This window comes from Chelonoidis abingdonii, chromosome 4 (assembly GCF_003597395.2).
Source record: "Chelonoidis abingdonii isolate Lonesome George chromosome 4, CheloAbing_2.0, whole genome shotgun sequence".
NCBI lineage: Eukaryota > Metazoa > Chordata > Testudines > Testudinidae > Chelonoidis > Chelonoidis abingdonii.
In genome coordinates this window covers 2,099,243-2,116,118 of record NC_133772.1, presented here as the reverse complement: position 1 = coordinate 2,116,118, position 16,876 = coordinate 2,099,243, and the positions used below count along the sequence as shown (strand labels likewise).

Below are 16,876 nucleotides of genomic sequence, written 5' to 3'. Positions count from 1 at the left end.
GGGGCTATAACATTTGATACAAAGTTTTCTACCAATTTTCTAATACAAAGTTGTATGAGAGAGGCACAATGCCAAGTCATATGAAATACAAAATCAAACAGTGAACAGAAGTTACAATGCAGGCAAGTGTAGTGAATGGTGAACAGAACTTACATTAATAAAGTGAACAATTAAAAACAATTTCATTTATCAGTTCTACAGGGCCACCACCCAGCTGCAGAGAGACACAGATAGTGAGATCAGCTCTGCAAGGGAACACTCAGCTAGGGAATTGCATTGTCTTGCTCTGCACAGAGAACTGTACGGCACAAACTCATGGAATTCACTACCCCCCCATATGGAGGAAGATATGCACAGATTCTCCCCCTCCCAGTTATGAATTCCAGAAACTGGTTTTAGAGAAAACAAAAACAAGTTTATTAACTACAAAGGATAGATTTTAAGTGGTTACAAGGGATGGCAAACAGATCGAAGCAGATCACTGAACAAATAAAACAAACACACGAACTACGCATGATACATGAAAGAAATGGGTTACAAATAGAAATTTCTCACCCTAAATGTTGTTTTAGGTATTTCTTTCACAGGCCAGATACCTTTACCTGTTCTCCCTCCATTTTGTCTTTGTTTCTTAGATGTTTCCAGCAGTCACCGTGGGTGGGGATTCAGTGAAGAGTGAAGACTGATTAAATCACTCTCCTGTCTTAAATAGGTTTTAACTATGGTGGGAACCCTTTGTTTGCCAGTGTGGTTCCCCTCCACCCCCAGTGGAAAAATACTGGTATTCTATCATGGAATCCAGTACCAGGTGACTTGATCACATGACCCTGCAGCGTCAAAGCAGCCATGAGTCAAAGGTTGTTTCTAGCATCCCAGGAAGCTTCTCAGGAAGGTGGTAGATTAACATCTTCAAAGGCCTATTGCTCCCTTAATGGCCCATCCAGGCTGATTGCATTCTGTCCGGTGGGCATTCCCCAGGTGTAAACATAGTCAATATTCCTAACTTCAGATACAGAAATGATACTTGCATACATCTAGGATAATCATATTCAGCAAATCATAACCTTTCCAATGATATTTCAGAAGATCCATCTTGCATAAAATACATCTTCGATATGCTATAATCATATTATAACCATTTTTCTATGAAGACTATGGGGTGTAGCGTCAACATTTTATTAACATTTTTATCAATTACCTGGAAGAAAAAATGATAGATAAAGATCGCAGATGACACAAATTTGGGGGAGTGGTAAATAAGGAAGAGGACTGATCACTGATTCAGATGGATGTGGATCACATGGTAAACTGGGTGCAAGCAAACACTATGAGAATGTTTAAATATTATAAAACCTGCCTGAGAGTGAGAGAGTGAAAGGGGGTTCCAAAGAGGATGGATTTAGACTGTTCTCAGTGGTAGCAGATGACAGAACAAGGAGCAATGGTCTCAAGTTGCAGTGGGGGAGGTTTAGGTTGGATATTAGGAAAAACTTTTTCACTTGGAGGGTGTTGAATCACTGTTATGGGTTTCCTAGTGAGGTGGTGGAATCTCCATCGTTACAACTTTTTAAGGTCAGGCTTGACAAAGCCCTGGCTGGGATGATTTAGCTGGGGATTGGTCCTGCTTTGAGCAGGGGGTTGGACTAGATACCTCCTGAGGTCCCTTCCAACCCTGATATTCTATGAATCAAGGAGCTCAGTCTATTTAGCTTAAGAAGGTAAAGGGGTGACTTCACCCCAGTCTATAAATACCCACATGGGGAACACATTTAATAATGGGCTCTTCAGTCAGGCGGATTCAATTGCTGCAACTTGATGCTAGCCAAATTCAGATTGGAAATAAATTGTACATTTTTCACAGTGAGAGTACTTAATTTTTGGAACAACATACCAAGGGTTATGTTAGGTTCTCCCACACTGACATTTTTTAAAGCAAGATAGGCAGTTTTTCTAAAATCGCTGCTCTATAGCTATTTGGGAGCAGTTCTTTGGCCTGTGTTATACCAGGGGTGCGACTGATCACAATGGTGCCTGCCCACCTTAGAATCTCTGAACCCGCTCATGCTAATCTCCTCTCCATTACAACCTTAGCTGTGCTGGGGCACTGTCCTTGGCCAGCAGTTCTTGGCACATTTGGTTGCTAGTAAAACAGTAACATGAAAATCATACCAGGTAACCTTGGCCATTGCACTTTTTTGTTAGTTTCGAGAACGTCCATATTGGGGAAATTCCAGATAGAGCGGAACGAGAACAGTCACACCCTGTTTGCGTGCAGAATTTAGCCGCATTTAGTTCCTTGAGTAACTCATTCTCTCTAGATCTGGGGAGGGTGGAGGCAGAAGTCCTGTCTATAAAAATCTGCCCTGCCACATTCTTTTCCCATTAGGGTTTTGGTCGGAGCGATGGATCCAGCTGGGTTTGGCCAAGACAGGACCAGGCGAGGATGGATCATGGGGAATCTCTGCTCCCTCCTGGCCGCGGCACTGCTGGCGATGAGCCTGGTGCAGGGTGAGTGTGGGATGGAGTGGAGATGGGAGACGGGGCCCTACCTCCTATGGGGAGGGGAGAGAGATACTGGCTTGGGGAGAAGGGAACTGAGCTAGTGAATAACAGGAGGATCCAACACCTTCACGCTTCATAGACACCTCTTCCCATCTAGCCCATATGTCTGCATTCACTCCTGAGCCACCCCATTCAGATCAGCGGGGATTGTTAACTCTGGAACCTACAGATGGTGAGTTGAATAGCGACACTACTAAGACTTTTAGCTGTTGCTGTGAATAGCAGGGCTGCTTCAGGAGAGTGGGTGTGTAATAGTAGGATTTTATGTTTGTATGTTACCCTTTTTAAATAACAGAAAGGAATAACCTAATGTGCCATGGGTAAAAATGAATGAGCCAGAATTTGTGTCTGGGTTGATTTCAAGCAGTACCAGACCTTTTAGGGTCACCACTTTGTTGTAGCATTTTAAAATAAGGAAAGGAATGAAATTATTGTTGCTGGATTTTTGCATTGCAACTTCATATTTTTGTATAAAATGTTTTGTGTAAATTAATCTTGTTTTGTGTGTGAATAAGGAATGTGTGTGTTAAGATATAAGCGTAAAGGCCATTACTGGACCAAATGTTCTAGGAAGGAAACAAAAAACCGACGCAGGGGTGCCAGGAGGCTGCAATACACCCCTATTGAAATGTCAAAAAAGGGCAAATTAACAACTCTGAAAATGAGACAGGCACCTACCAATGGGGACAAAATAGCTGTAATCAAACCCAGCGTAAAATAACTCCCTAAAAAACTTAATAAAAAAACTAAAATAATAATAAAAAAAAAACCCAAGCATTCATCAAACAACAATTGATTACAGCATCACGGTGCAAAACTCATTGGTCCCAATGAAGAAAAATCACTATGTAAACAGGGCACCTTGCCATTAAACTTTGGGTTCGTCCTGCCAAGACTTCCCCAGAGCATCGTGTCGCAACTGACAGACCCGGTTCCTCTCTACCCGTGATCAACCTAGCTGGCCACGAATTCCGGACCGGTGACTTTAACATCGACTAGCAAAACAGTGTGTGTGTATATGGTGTAATTAAATGCATATGCAAATTGTCGTATCTTCAATAAATGTGGCTGTAGTAGGTTGAAGGCAAGGTACCTTGCCAGCTGGGTCTGGGAAGGGCCAGTCCACCTCACTCGGTCCCTGGACTTCGCTTGCTGTGTGTGTGGGAGAAATCAGCGAGGGCTATCAAAATATGGCTCCAGCCTGCACTCAGATGGCGCTGCAATAGTCAGTCAGCCGAGACCCTGGTGCAGGGTGGGGCAGAAAGCACAGTCACTTGGCTCAGGCCTGCATGCTGGTGGAGCAGCAAATATTCACATAGTCCAGGCTCTGGTTCAGGGCCAGGAGGTAAACAAAGTTGCTCAGCTCCAACCTGCCCTCAGAATCAGTTAACTCAGGCTTTCATTCGGCTAGCCTGAGAGAGGGGGAGACTGTCACCCACAGCTTGGGTGGCAGGGGGGACGCAGGACCTCCCACTCCACTGCGTCAGCGGGGATCCAAGCTGCAACACGCAGACTCACCCTCTGCCAGCGTTGCAGCCAGACAGGGGTCTACCACCCGTGGGCCACTTCCATGCTCCCCCTCCAAGGGTACATGCTGATCCATTGAGGTGAGGTGAATGGCGGGGGCCTCAGTTGCCAACAGCAGTTCTGCCGGGATTGGACAATTGGCGGTCCGGGCCAGTCCTCTGTCTCCTGTGGGGCCGGGACATCCAGGGGTCCAGGTTGTCTGGGCCAGTCATCTGTCTCCTGCGGGGCCGGGACATCCAGGGGTCCGGGTTGTCTGGGCCAGTCGTCTGTCTCCTGCGGGGCCAGGACATCCAGGGGTCCAGGTTGTCTGGGCCAGTCGTCTCTCTCCTGCGGGGCTGGGACATCCAGGGGTCCGGGTTGTCTGGGCCAGTCATCTGTCTCCTGCGGGGCCGGGACATCCAGGGGTCCGGGTTGTCTGGGCCAGTCGTCTGTCTCCTGCGGGACCAGGACATCCAGGGGTATGGGCTGTCTGGGCCAGTCGTCTCTCTCCTGCGGGGCCGGGACATCCAGGGGTGTCATGGTACAGTTCCCCAACCTGAACCTTAGCGTCCAAAAGATGGGGTACCAGCATGAATTCCCCTAAGCTTGATTACCAGCTTAGGACCTGTAGCGCTGCCACCAACCAGGAATTCCAGTGCCTGGTACACTCTGGTCCCCCCAAAACCTTGGCCCGGAATCCAAGACCCAGACCCTCTGGATCTAACACAAGGAAAGTAAACACTTTCCCCCACCGTTGCCTTGCCAGCTTCCCTCCTGGGTACCCTGGAAGATCACTGTGATTCAAACTCCTTGAATCTAAAAACAGAGAGGAAATGCACCTTCCCCCTCCTTCTCTCTCCCCTCCCAGACTGTCCCTGAGAGAGACAGTATCTATCACAGAGAGAAATTAACCTCTCTCTTCCCCCTTTCCCTCCTTCCCCCACCATTCCCTGGTGAATCCAGACCCCGCTCCCCTGGGGTCTGACCAGAATTAAAAAAAAACCAATCAGGTTCTTAAACAAGAAAACTTTTAATTAAAGAGAGAAAAAAATTATCTTGTAATTAAATGAATAGGTAACAGATTTTAGCTATAGGCATGGTAATACCCTCTCGCTAAGTATCAAGTACAATGAAATCCTTTCCAGCCAAAATACATAAATTTGAACTTTCCTTTCAGCCAAATGCACATTAACTCCTTCCAGCCAAATGCACATTTTGCAAACAAGAAACAAACATAAGCCTGTAACTCGCCTTTATCTAACCTAGTACTCACTATTTGGAATCTAAAAAACCTGTATCAGGGAGATTGGAGAGAAACCTGTGCACGTCTTGGTTCCCTCTGAGCCCCAGAGTTGAACAACAACCAAAACAACAGCACTACACAGAAACTTCCCTCCTCCAGATTTGAAGTATCCTGTCCCCGTGATTGGGTCTCTATGGTCAGGTGACAGCCAGGGCTTACTGAACTATTGTTACCCTTTATAGTTCAAGAGATATAAAGTACTTACTGTGTATTAACTTTTCTGATATCTGTTATGACAAGGGGCCGGGTGTCTGGGCCAGTCGTCGTCTCCTGCCGGCTGGGACATCCAGGATATGGTGGTTTCTGGGCAGTTCGTTCTGTCTCCGCAGGCCGGGACATCCAGGGGTCCGGCTGTTGTCTGGGCCAGTCGTCTGTCTCCTGCGGGGCCGGGACATCCAGGGGTCCGGGTTGTCTGGGCCAGTCGTCTGTCTCCTGCGGGGCCGGGACATCCAGGGCTCCAGGCGGTCTGCACTCTGCAGGCCTGCTGCCACCTCCCAGCGCAAGAGCTCAGGGGAAGCATCTGTTCCCTCCAGTGGCTGGCCCCCGACTAAGCTTCTGGGTCCCACTTTTATACTTCCGCCCCCGCCCCTTGGCTTCCAGGGGGTGGAGCTAGGGGTAGGGCTCCACCCATGAGGGGGTGGAGCCACCCTCTTCCTGTGTGTCTGGGGCTGGACAGTCGACCTCACTACAATGTATTGCCTTTTCCCCTGAGAAAACCCCGTGTGTTTCTTATAAGCATAACAGGTGGAACCTCAGAACTGTGGGTGAAGCTAGTGGCACCCACTCCCCTGGACACATCGTGTCAGACACCAGGAATGACTGTATAATCTCCCTCTCCCACGGACACACACTAATGTCTTTCTTTTCTCTTCGTTTGCTCCACAGGTGCTCCAGCAAGTCAGAATCAGGCAGGTAAGACACCCACAGTAACATGTGAGGTTTATCTGCCATGGTCATTTGGAATAAGGATTAGGTTGAGTTTTCAAACGATACCTCACATGGCTAACTTTGTGCAGAGATTATTACAGTAGCAGACCCAGGGGTATATTCTGTCATAATGTCTAAGTACTGGTGGTTAATGAGAGGTTTGTGAGAGGAAAGCAGCGAGCGGTGTGTGTGGGGGTGCTGTTTCCATAGAGGCAGCGGATTGCTGTGCATTGCGGGTGTGCAGAAGACAGGGGACTGGACACTGGAGTGTAACTGAGTTGGATGCATAAATTGCTGCCTGCAGAGGGATAGAGCAGGGCTCACAGAGCACCTGGGATGCCAGCAGCTGGTGGCTGGGAGAGTTGCCCCAGGTGGGCACAGCAAGGGCTCCCTCCTGCTGGGAGAAGAGGGTAGTGGTGCAACCGGGACACTGTGGATCACCCTGAAAAGTGTCACAGTGCTTGTGGGAGTTGGAATGACACAGGCAAGGTCCCACAGCACAACACCAGTGTTCCCTGCCCTGGAGATGTGGAAACAGGATGTGGCTGGGAGCCAGGACTCCTGTGCTCTTTCCTGGCTCTGGGAAGGGAACTGGGGTCTGGTAGGTTAGAGCAGGGGGTGCTGGGATATTGGACTGGTGGGTTCTTTTCCTGGCTCTGGGAAGGGAAGGATTTGCTCTCTTATCTTCAGGGCATGCTAATAATTATTGACACTCTCCCCAATTTAGCTCCCTTGCCCAGCGATAACATTTTCCCCCACTTTTCTTCCCAGTCTCTGGCAAGCTGTTGGTCTCAGGGCGCATCTTCAGTGGTCAAGATGCCAAGGCCGGGGCCTGGCCCTGGCAGGTCAGCGTGCAGATAAATGGCTTCCACATCTGCGGCGGTTCGCTCATCTCCGAGAGCTGGGTGGTGTCAGCAGCTCATTGCTTCGCTCAGTGAGTACCCCAGGCAGGGCAGAGACAGTGACTGCGGCTGTTCTGGAGAAATTCCCTTTTCCTGTTCACTGGCTTCCTGTTGCACAGTGTGGCTGTGTGGCTGTTCCCCAGCTGCTCCACCCCAGAGCTGGTTGTTTCTCAGCACCAGGTGAGCTGTCCCTCTAAGGCTTTGCTGGGCGGCTTTTCCCTAATCAGATTTTCTTGCATCCAGGTTTGGAGCCAATGCATTGTATCGGGTACAGCTGGGTGAAAACCAGATTTTTGGTCAGAGCCGCCTCCATTCGTTCGCACTGGTGAAGCGGATCATCCTCCATCCCAGTTATAACAGTGTCACTCACCAGGCCGACATTGCCCTGGTGGAGCTGAGGAATCCGGTTGCATTCACGGCCACCATCAGCCCCGTGAGTCTCCTTGACGCCTCCGTCCCTGTGCCTGCTGGGGACACCTGCTGGGTGACTGGCTGGGGGAACACTTCCCCACAAAGTGAGTAAGACTTGTAGCTCTTAAGAGGGAGGGAAGGGTATGAAAAGGACCCAGCACCAAATGAAGGTTACAGGCTGGGAGAAGGCAGTGTCATATGTACACAGACAGACTGTGAGTTGTAGGGTTATGTGGTTAAACAGTCACCGTTACAGCTATATCGTTATTCAGCCATGGTTTAAGATTGTACAATTACAGGTATATGGTGCAGTTTTGATGGAGATCTGTGATGCGGTTCCCTCTCCGCTTGTGGTGCCTCCTGCTGGTCTGTCTGGGGACTAGCTCAGTCTTTCAGCTACTCCCTGCTCAGAGGTCTCTGCCCTCATCTTCTCTCTGTATGTGACCTCTCTCAGTACTGCTGCTTCCAGTCCATGGCTTCGCCCTACGGCCAGGTCACTGAGTCTCTCCACCTTCGAGGGAAATCACAGTCTTTCTGCACCAGCTGTCTGTCTGGCATCTCCAGTGCCCTGAGTCACTGTCCTACCAGCTGCCCTGCCCCCTCTAGCTAGCTACCTACCTGGCTTTCTTCAGGCCCCGGCTCTTCCTGTCCAGGATAGCCTGTTCCTCATCAATTACATAAGAATGGCCATACTGAGTCAGACCAAAGGTCCATCTAGCCCAGTGTCTGTCTCTGACACTGGCCAGTGCCAGGTGCCCCAGAGGGAATGAACAGAATAGGGAAGCATCAAGTGATCCATCCCCTGTCTGCCATTCCCAGCTTCTGGCAAACAGAGGCTATGGACACCATCCCTGCCCATCCTGGCTAATAACCATTGATGGACCTATCCTCCATGAACTTATCCAGTTCTTTTTTGAACCCTGTTATAGTCTTGGACTTCACAACATCCTCTGGCAAAGCATTCCATAGATTGACTGTGCGTTGTGTGAATAAATACTTCCTTTTATTTGTTTTAAACCTGCTGCCTACTCATTTCATTTGGTGATCCCTAGTTCTTGTTATGAGGAGGAAAAAACACTTCTGTATTTACTTTCTCTACACCATTCATGATTTTATAGACCTCTATCATATTCCCTCTTAGTTGTTTCTTTTCCTAGCTGAAAAGTTTCAGTTTTATTAATTTCTCCTCACACAGCAGCTGTTCCATACCCCTAATAATTTTTGTTATCCTTTTCTGAAACTTTTCCAATTCCAAATTTTTTTATTTGAGATGGGGTGACCACATGTGCACGCAGTATTCAGGATGTGGGCATACCATGGATTTATAGAGAGGCAATATGATATTTTCTGTCCTATTATCTATCCCTTTTCTAAGGATGCCCAATATTCTGTTCATTTTTTTCACTCCCGCTGCACATTGAGTGGATGTTTTCAGAGAACCATCCACAATAGTTACAAGATCTCTTTCCTGAGTGGCAACAGCCAGTTTAGACCCCATCATTTTATATTGTGATACAGCATGGCCAGAGGGCAGCATAAGAGTGTTAGCAGGGGGCCTTATTCCCTGCCAAGGGAGGAAGGTTTGCTTTAGATTAACTAGAACAGCTGTGGCAACTTGAAAGAGCACTGACTCAGTTAGAGCACTGACTCCAGTTAGAGACCTGACCCAGTAATGGGATAAAAACCCTGCTTCAGTCAGACGGGATGGTAGTTGAAGGAGAAAGGTTGGATTGGAGAGAGTGCAGATTGCAGAAGAGAAGAGTTTGTCCAGAGAGAAATAGAAGGTTTGGAGAGTGCTGCGGTGGATTTGGGAAGCCCAACAGAAACCGTAGGTAAGGGGCCAGGCTTGTATAGAAAGACGGCGAGAAGCCCTTCACAAGCTGATGGGTATGAGAGGGAAGTAACCCAGGGGAAGAAACGCTAGTCAAGTGGTTCACCACCACACAGGGCCCCTGGGTTGGGGACCTGGAGTAGAGGGCGGGCCCAGGTCCCTCCTCCTCCACCTCCCTGCCTCCAAGGACACTAGGAGTGATTAAGAACTGGTTCAGAGGCAAGCAATAGTGCCTGAACCTACCCCAGAGAAGAGAAAGTGCGAGACCCAGCAGAACAGTACCGGCAATTTGCCACAATATGTATGAGTGGGATTATGTTTTCCAATGTGCATACTTGCATTTATCAACACTGAATTTCAAATCTGCCATCTTGTTGCCAGTCATCCAGTTTTGTGAGATCCCTTTGCAACTCTTTGCAGTCTGCTTTGGTCTTAGCTATCTTGAGTAGTTTTGTATCATCTGCAAATTTTGTCACCTCGCTGATTACTCCCTTTTCCGGATCATTTAAGAATATGTTGAATAGGACTGGTCCCAGTACAGACCCCTGGGGGACACCACTATTGACTTCTCCCCATTTTGAAAACTTACTATTTATTACTACCCTTTGTTTCCCCCCTTTATCCCATCACAGTTTACTTTTCTTAAGAGCTTTTGATGAAGGACCTTGTCAAAGGCTTTCTGAAAATATAAGTATCAGAGGGGTAGCCATGTTAGTCTGGATCTGTAAAAGCAGCAAAGAGTCCTGAGGCATCTCATAGACTAACAGACGTTTTGGAGCATGAGCTTTCGTGGGTGAATACCCACTTCGTCGGATGCATGCATCCGAAGTGGGTATTCACCCACGAAAGCTCATGCTCCAAAACGTCTGTTAGTCTATGAGGTGCCACAGGACTCTTTGCTGCTTTTACTGAAAATATAAGTACATTATAACTACTGGATCAGCCTTGTCCACATGCTTGTTGACCCCTTTTCAAAAGTCTAGTAGATTGGTGAGGTATGATTTCCTTTTTCAAAAACCATGTTGACTCTTCCCCCCAAAATTGTGATCATCTATCTGTCTGACAATTCTATTCTTTACTATAGTTTCAATCAATTTGCTTGGTGCTGACGTTAGGCTTACCAGCCTGTCATTGTCAGGATCGCCTCTGGAGTCTTTTTAAAAAAATGACGTCACATTAGCTATCCTCCAGTCATCTGGTACAGAAGCTGGTTTAAATGATAGGTTACATACCACAGTCAATAGTTTTGCAATTTCACATTTGAGTTCCTTCAGATCTTTTGGGTGAATTCCATCTGATCCTGGTGACTGATTACTGTTTAATTTGTAATTAGCTCCCTGGCTTGCAGCCTAATTGGTAGTATGGGCCCATCTGCTGCCCCCCAGCTTTTGCTGGGCCAGTCTGGGGCTCACACCCATCACACAGATGCTCTCACCTCTTGCCAGCTACCTGGCTTTTGACAGGCCCCACCTGTTCCTGTCCAGGTGAGCCTGTTCCTCATCAATTAACTCCCTGGCTTTCAGCCTAATTAGTAGCTTAGGCCCATCTGGCCACCTCCAGCTCTTGCCGGGCAACTGTGATATGCACACCCCATCACCAAGTGTATAAAATCATGACTGGTGTGGAGAAAGTGAATGGGGAAGTGCTCTCTACCCCTTCACATAACACAAGAACCAGGGATCAGCCAAAGAAGTTAATAGGCAGCAGGTTAAAAAGAAACAGGAAATACTTCTTCACACAACACACAGTTCAGCAGCGGAACTCAACCCCAGAAGCTGGGACTGGACAAAAGGGATAGATCACTCAATAATTTGCCCTGCTCTGTTCATTCCCTCTGAATGCCACCGGCCACTGTTGGAAGACAGGATACTGGGCTAGATGGACCATTGGTCTGACCTGGTACGGCCGTTCTCATGGTTAAGCAGCCACAGTTGTACTGTCACACAGTTATACAATTATAGCTTGTTACCAGATGTGCCCCTTACTTTGGGGTACGCTCATTTATTACGGCTACTCTCTTGGGGGGTGGTTCTGTAATTTTATTAATGTGCTACTTGTGTCACTTGTGTTCTCATATAGAGCTCTACTTCTCCCTGCTGCAAGTCCACTCCCAGTGGAGCTACCCTGCAGGACTTGGGTTCCCCAGGGCTGGGTTCCTCCAGTCCCAGAACTAGATGAACACACACACACACACACACACACACACACTAACAGAGCAAATCTGAGGCCTGGTCTACACTACTCTGTTAAACCGATTTTAACAGTGTTAAATCGATTTAACGCTGCACCCGTCCACACTACACTGCTCTTTAAATCGATGTCTGTACTCCTACAAAACGAGAGGAGTAACACTAAAATCGATATTACCTATATCAGATTAGGGTTAAGTTGTGGAGCAAATCGACGTTATTGCCTCTATTATTTATACAGTATCTATCCACAGTGCACCGCTCCAAATCGAAACGCTAGCCTCAGACCATGACGCACACCACGAATTAATGTGCCTAGTGTGGATGCACACATCGACTTTATAATATTGTTTTATAAATCGGTTTAAGCTAATCGAATTTAATCCTGTAGGTGATGTAGGCCTGAGAGTGGTCCAGGTCAATCCAGCACTGTCAAGCTGACCCCTATATGTCCTGTACTCAATTGGTGGGCCAAGCAAACGCATTTCAGCTGCCCCCTACTTATATCATCACAAGGTAGTTCGCACAGGCCCTGCCGTATCCCCCATTTTCACATGTACATTCTTGTGCTGGTAGTAAACTCATTTGAAGTGAGCAAACCCCCAGGATATTTTAGGCACTAGGGATCTTTAGTTAGGTAGAGAGACATTGCTAGTAGAGTGAATGGGAAGCTAAAAACAGAAAAGAGTAAAGTTCAGCAAGAAGAGAGAGAAGCAACCGCGTTAAACCATAAAGTTATTTATTGAATAATAATTGGGATACCGCACAAGGACAATAAAAACAATAAAAGTTAAATTATAAAGGTAATACCTGAGGTAGAAAAGAAAACACAGAGAGAGAGAGACAGAGGGATCTCACCACTCCACCGGGCTGAACTGGTCGAGTTCCAGGTGCTGGTGGTCGCTCAGGCTCCATGAGGGCTGGAGACAGGCAGATCCCAGCCAGCACATCATCAGGAGATGGAATCCAGTGGAAACTGAATGCAGAGTTTGGGTCTATCAATCAGAACCCTTCTTTGGGCATAGTAGGGTTTTTTGTAGAGAAAATTACAATGGTTCAAGGAGAACACTAGATTTGTTTATGGGTAAACTGAATGACTCAAGGGTTTCTTTAGGCTGACAATAGGAGCTGATCATTCTTCGCTGTGGTGGTGGTTGCTTCCAGGAAGCTCAGAATGAAATTTAGGCTGCTTCAAGTAATTTGAATATCAATCAAGGATTCATTACTAGAATTGGTCTGATAACTGCTGAGCTGGGTGTGGGCAGGTTGTAGGTTCATTAAGACTGAGCAGAGAATTCATAGAACTGCTAGGACTGAAGGGACTCAAGAGGTCATGCGAGTCCCAGTCCCCTGCCCTCATGGCAGGACCAAATACTGTCTAGACCATCCCTGATAGACATTTATCTAACCTACTCTTAAATATCTCCAGAGATGGAGATTCCACAACCTCCATCATGGAGATCCCCCATGATGCAGTGCTTCCCTGCTTTTCTGGTCCCAGAGTTCAGTGTGGTTCCCTGTTCTCCATTCTGTATGGTAATGGAGATGCCTTAACTGTGTCACCCTTGTCGGAGGGGTCTAGGTGTGTCTCTCAACGCCTTTCACTGCTCTCTGCAAACCTTTTCTCTGATCGGTTTTGGATCAAGCAGAGACTGGTGGTGGGGGTGGGGAATGTCTTTCATGAGTCAGACAAGCTGGATGCTGTGCCCTGGTTCCCCAAGAACACAGAACTGACTGGTATCAAGCTGAACAATTATACAGGCATCATTATACACAGGTCTGGAATGATTAGTTTATAAGTCAGTGTTGATTTCACTCTACATACACAAACCAACAAAAACATTTCTATTGGAAATAATCGAAATTAATAGATAGGCAAAGAATAATGAGGTTTGAGAACTTATTAGAATTTGATTGAAGGCTATTTACTTTGTATTTTTTGACATGGGATATTGATAATTTGTGTTTTAATGGTTATAAAGCTTTAATTCTTTGAATCTCAACCACTACTGGCATTAAATAGTTATTGCCTGAGCTCTCCCCCCATAATAAATAAAAATGAAAAAAGCTTAACCCTATAATTTTGCACAACTGCGAACATTTTAACTGATGAAAATCCAAAAGCTCTTAACAATAATCATAATTTGATGGGTAATATTTTCATTTAGGTTATGGGGGATTTAATTCCTGGTACAATGAATGGATGTGCATGTTTGAGGGGTGCGTGTGTGTGTCCTAATATGGGTATCAAACCACTCCTCTTGGTTTAGTTTGCACCTGTATATTTACTGATGCCGGCTGAAGACCAACAGGAAGCACTGTCCAAGTCAGCCAAGCAGCTGGCACCAAGCAGCTTCAAATCACACACTTAGTTGGAGCACTGGCCTGGAACTGAGCAGCATCTGCTCAGAGATTTAAACCCGTTGAACCAAACCAGGGCAAATTGGTGTGTAAGCAAAGGGCAGAATTTTCAAATGCATCTACAGGCCACAATGTCAAAGGGATTTAGGCACTTAAAGTGCAGCCAGGCTACCAATGGGGTATTCAAGCATAGCCACACAGGTAAGGTGCCCAATTCTCTTTGACGCTCCATTAGAGTTTTGTTGCAAAGTGCCAGCTTTTGTAGTTGCCTCAGAGCTTTCCAGAATTCCACTGGGTGCCTTCCTGTGTCCATAGGTGCCCAACTCCCTTTGACAATCTGGCCCCAACTGCCTAAAATAAGACTTAAGCTCCTAAATCAGTTCAGGGATGAAAAGATGAGCAGAGCAACCCCTAAAATATGGGTTATTGCCTTTAGCAGGTGTTAAAGCTGGCTACCTGCACCCCACAACCCACTCAATCCCACTCTATGGCTAGAACCCAGGAGACCTAGAGCCCAGCCCCCTGCTCTAACCACCTAGACACCACTCCTCTCTCAGAGCTGGGAACTTCTTATAGACCCTTAATGTGACAGCTTTTTATGTGACTTCCACTCATGCCGCGGGAGTCACCCTGCCCTCGGGCCTTTCGTTTCAGTGAATTCTTCCCTAGCGGAGACGCTGCAGGAGCTGGAGGTGCTCACCATAAACACCATGGTCTGCAATGATCACATTCGGGAAGCATTACGAAAGCCTGAGGGCGACAACCCCATCAAAGAGGACATGATGTGTGCCGGGCCCAAAGAAGGCTATAAAGGCTTTGCTTGGGTGAGATTCTCTAGACTCTGACTGAGAGTGGGAGACCCCCTTTGTGCTGGGCAATACACAGACCCCCACCCAAAGATCAGAGTTCCCTTTCTTCTGGGTAGTGTACAAACCCACACCAATAGTGATGACCCTATTCTTCCTGGCCCATTGTCCCTATTGGTGCAATGTCGTGTCAGGTGGACCCACCAAACAGTGGGCCTGGAGGGAGGGACTGAACCTTGACTTCATTCCCCAGTGTTCAGACAAGACACCCGTTGGCTTGAGGATGTGACCATAGAGTATAAAGTCAGCAGGGTCTGTCAGCCCATCCAATCTGACCTCCTGGATACCATGGACCACAACTGCACTCAATTACCCCTTCACTGAGCTCAGGGACTTGCATCTGGGTAAAGCATCTCCCAGAAAGGCAGCCAGTGGGGATGTGAAGCCATCAAGAGATGAAGACTCCACCATGGCCCTTGTGGACAATGGAGACTGGTCCCCTCCCCTGCAACTGCATTTCTTTCCCACTCTCTAGGGTGATGGCGGAGGACCCCTGGTGTGTAAGAAGGACGGGACCTGGTACCTTGCTGGGATTGCGAGCTGGTTCGTATCAAGGACAGTGAATGGGGTAACCAGTGTTGTCCCCGGTTATCCTGGGGTCTACAACTGCCTGAATTCCCACAACGATTGGATCAAGGCGAACGTGCCTGATGTGACTTTCACTTCAGACAATGCTACTCCAACTGGGACTGGTCCCTCTGCCACCATTCTCAGGGTCCTTCCCCTCACTGTGTTTCTGTGGCTGATCCTGTCACCCATCCCTTCCTAGATTGGGTCCCCATCCCACACCAGCCCTTCCTTGCCCTTGGAGCAGAGAGACCATGTCACCTGTGACACTAGACTCCAGTAATCACACCCTACGCACTATTGTAACAATGCTTGTGCAAAATACTCCTTGTGAGGTATCATTTGAAAACTAAAAATTCTCTGGTCTTTCATATCCTTGTGTGATGTATGTGGTATTAATGGTCACTAAAATGTGTTCAAACCAGGTGTAGCAGGGGAGTTATTAAATAGGTCTATCTCAAAGAAAGGACTGTGTGTTTACCTCCATTTCCATACAAGCAGCCCGCAGACCCAGCAAATTAACAAGGGGTGGAGGCAAACCTCACACGACAAGTAGGGAAGAAGACAGCCTGGGGTTGGGCTGGGTTTTACTTTTCCAAAGAATTATTTGCAAAGATGTACTGGGCTATAAAAACGGGAGGGGGGGGTGGGGCTCAGATAAGCAACTGAGTAAACTGATTGCATACGCTCACTTTCAGGGGTAAGGGATAGCTCAGTGATTTGAGCTTTGGCCTGCTAAACCCTGGCTGGGAGGTGTTGTCCTGTTGTTGACCTCGGGGTGTCAGCCTTTTCCCTAGACAGGAGCTCAGTTTGATTGTTTCCCTTGCTGGGAGGAGAGCAGCCTCTCACCCTGGAGCAGTCGATCTCCCAGCCGCCACTGGTGTCCCTAACTGAGCGGAGGTAACTCCTTCTCAGCATATAGGGAAAAGGGCCTTTCTCATTCTAGGGCTAACATACCTGCCTCCACCGCCCCTCCTTGGGGAGTGGGGTCCTCCCTCTGTCATGCAGGTGAGCTGTGCTCGCCTTGCTACCTAAGAAGGGGGACCTCCGCGACCTTCAGAACTGGCATCCCGTCTTGTTCCTCAGCTCAGATTACAAAGTCATAGCGAAGGGCATCTCGCTGCACCTGGGGTCCATGCTGGCAGACGTGGTCCATCCAGACCAGAGATACACCATCCCAGGCTGTTCCATCTTTAATAATCTTTGTTTGGTCTGGGTCCTCTTGGAGCTTGGGTGTAGGGACGGTCTATCGTTCACCCTCCTGTCCCTGGATCAGGAGAAGGTGTTCGACAGGATGGATCACAGGTATCTTCTGGGCACTCTGTGGGTGTTTGGCTTCAGGTCCCAGTTTGTGGGTTTTATCCAGGTGCTGTACGCCTCCGCGGAGTGTTTGGTCTGGCTCAACAGGACCCTGACGGAACTGATCAGCTTTGGGCAAGGGGTACGGCACG

The 16,876-nt window shown here is 47.7% G+C and overlaps 1 protein-coding gene across 2 annotated transcripts in view; it reads left to right on the top strand.

Annotated features, from left to right (window-relative positions):
* Nucleotides 1-15,810, top strand: part of LOC116816147 (serine protease 27-like) — a 21,311-nt gene extending 5,501 nt beyond the window's left edge. The window contains exons 2-7 of one of the 2 annotated variants that reach the window (XM_075064733.1): nt 2,660-2,734; nt 6,257-6,283; nt 7,070-7,232; nt 7,444-7,715; nt 14,647-14,816; nt 15,334-15,810. In XM_075064733.1, the coding sequence (XP_074920834.1) occupies nt 2,665-2,734; nt 6,257-6,283; nt 7,070-7,232; nt 7,444-7,715; nt 14,647-14,816; nt 15,334-15,627 (996 nt within the window). In that variant the 5' untranslated portion in view covers nt 2,660-2,664 and the 3' untranslated portion in view covers nt 15,628-15,810. Of the gene's footprint in view, nt 1-2,595; nt 2,735-6,256; nt 6,284-7,069; nt 7,233-7,443; nt 7,716-14,646; nt 14,817-15,333 lie in introns of those variants that run through there. The other variant, XM_032765167.2, reaches the window with a different exon arrangement.
* The last annotated feature ends 1,066 nt before the right edge of the window (nt 15,811-16,876 follow it).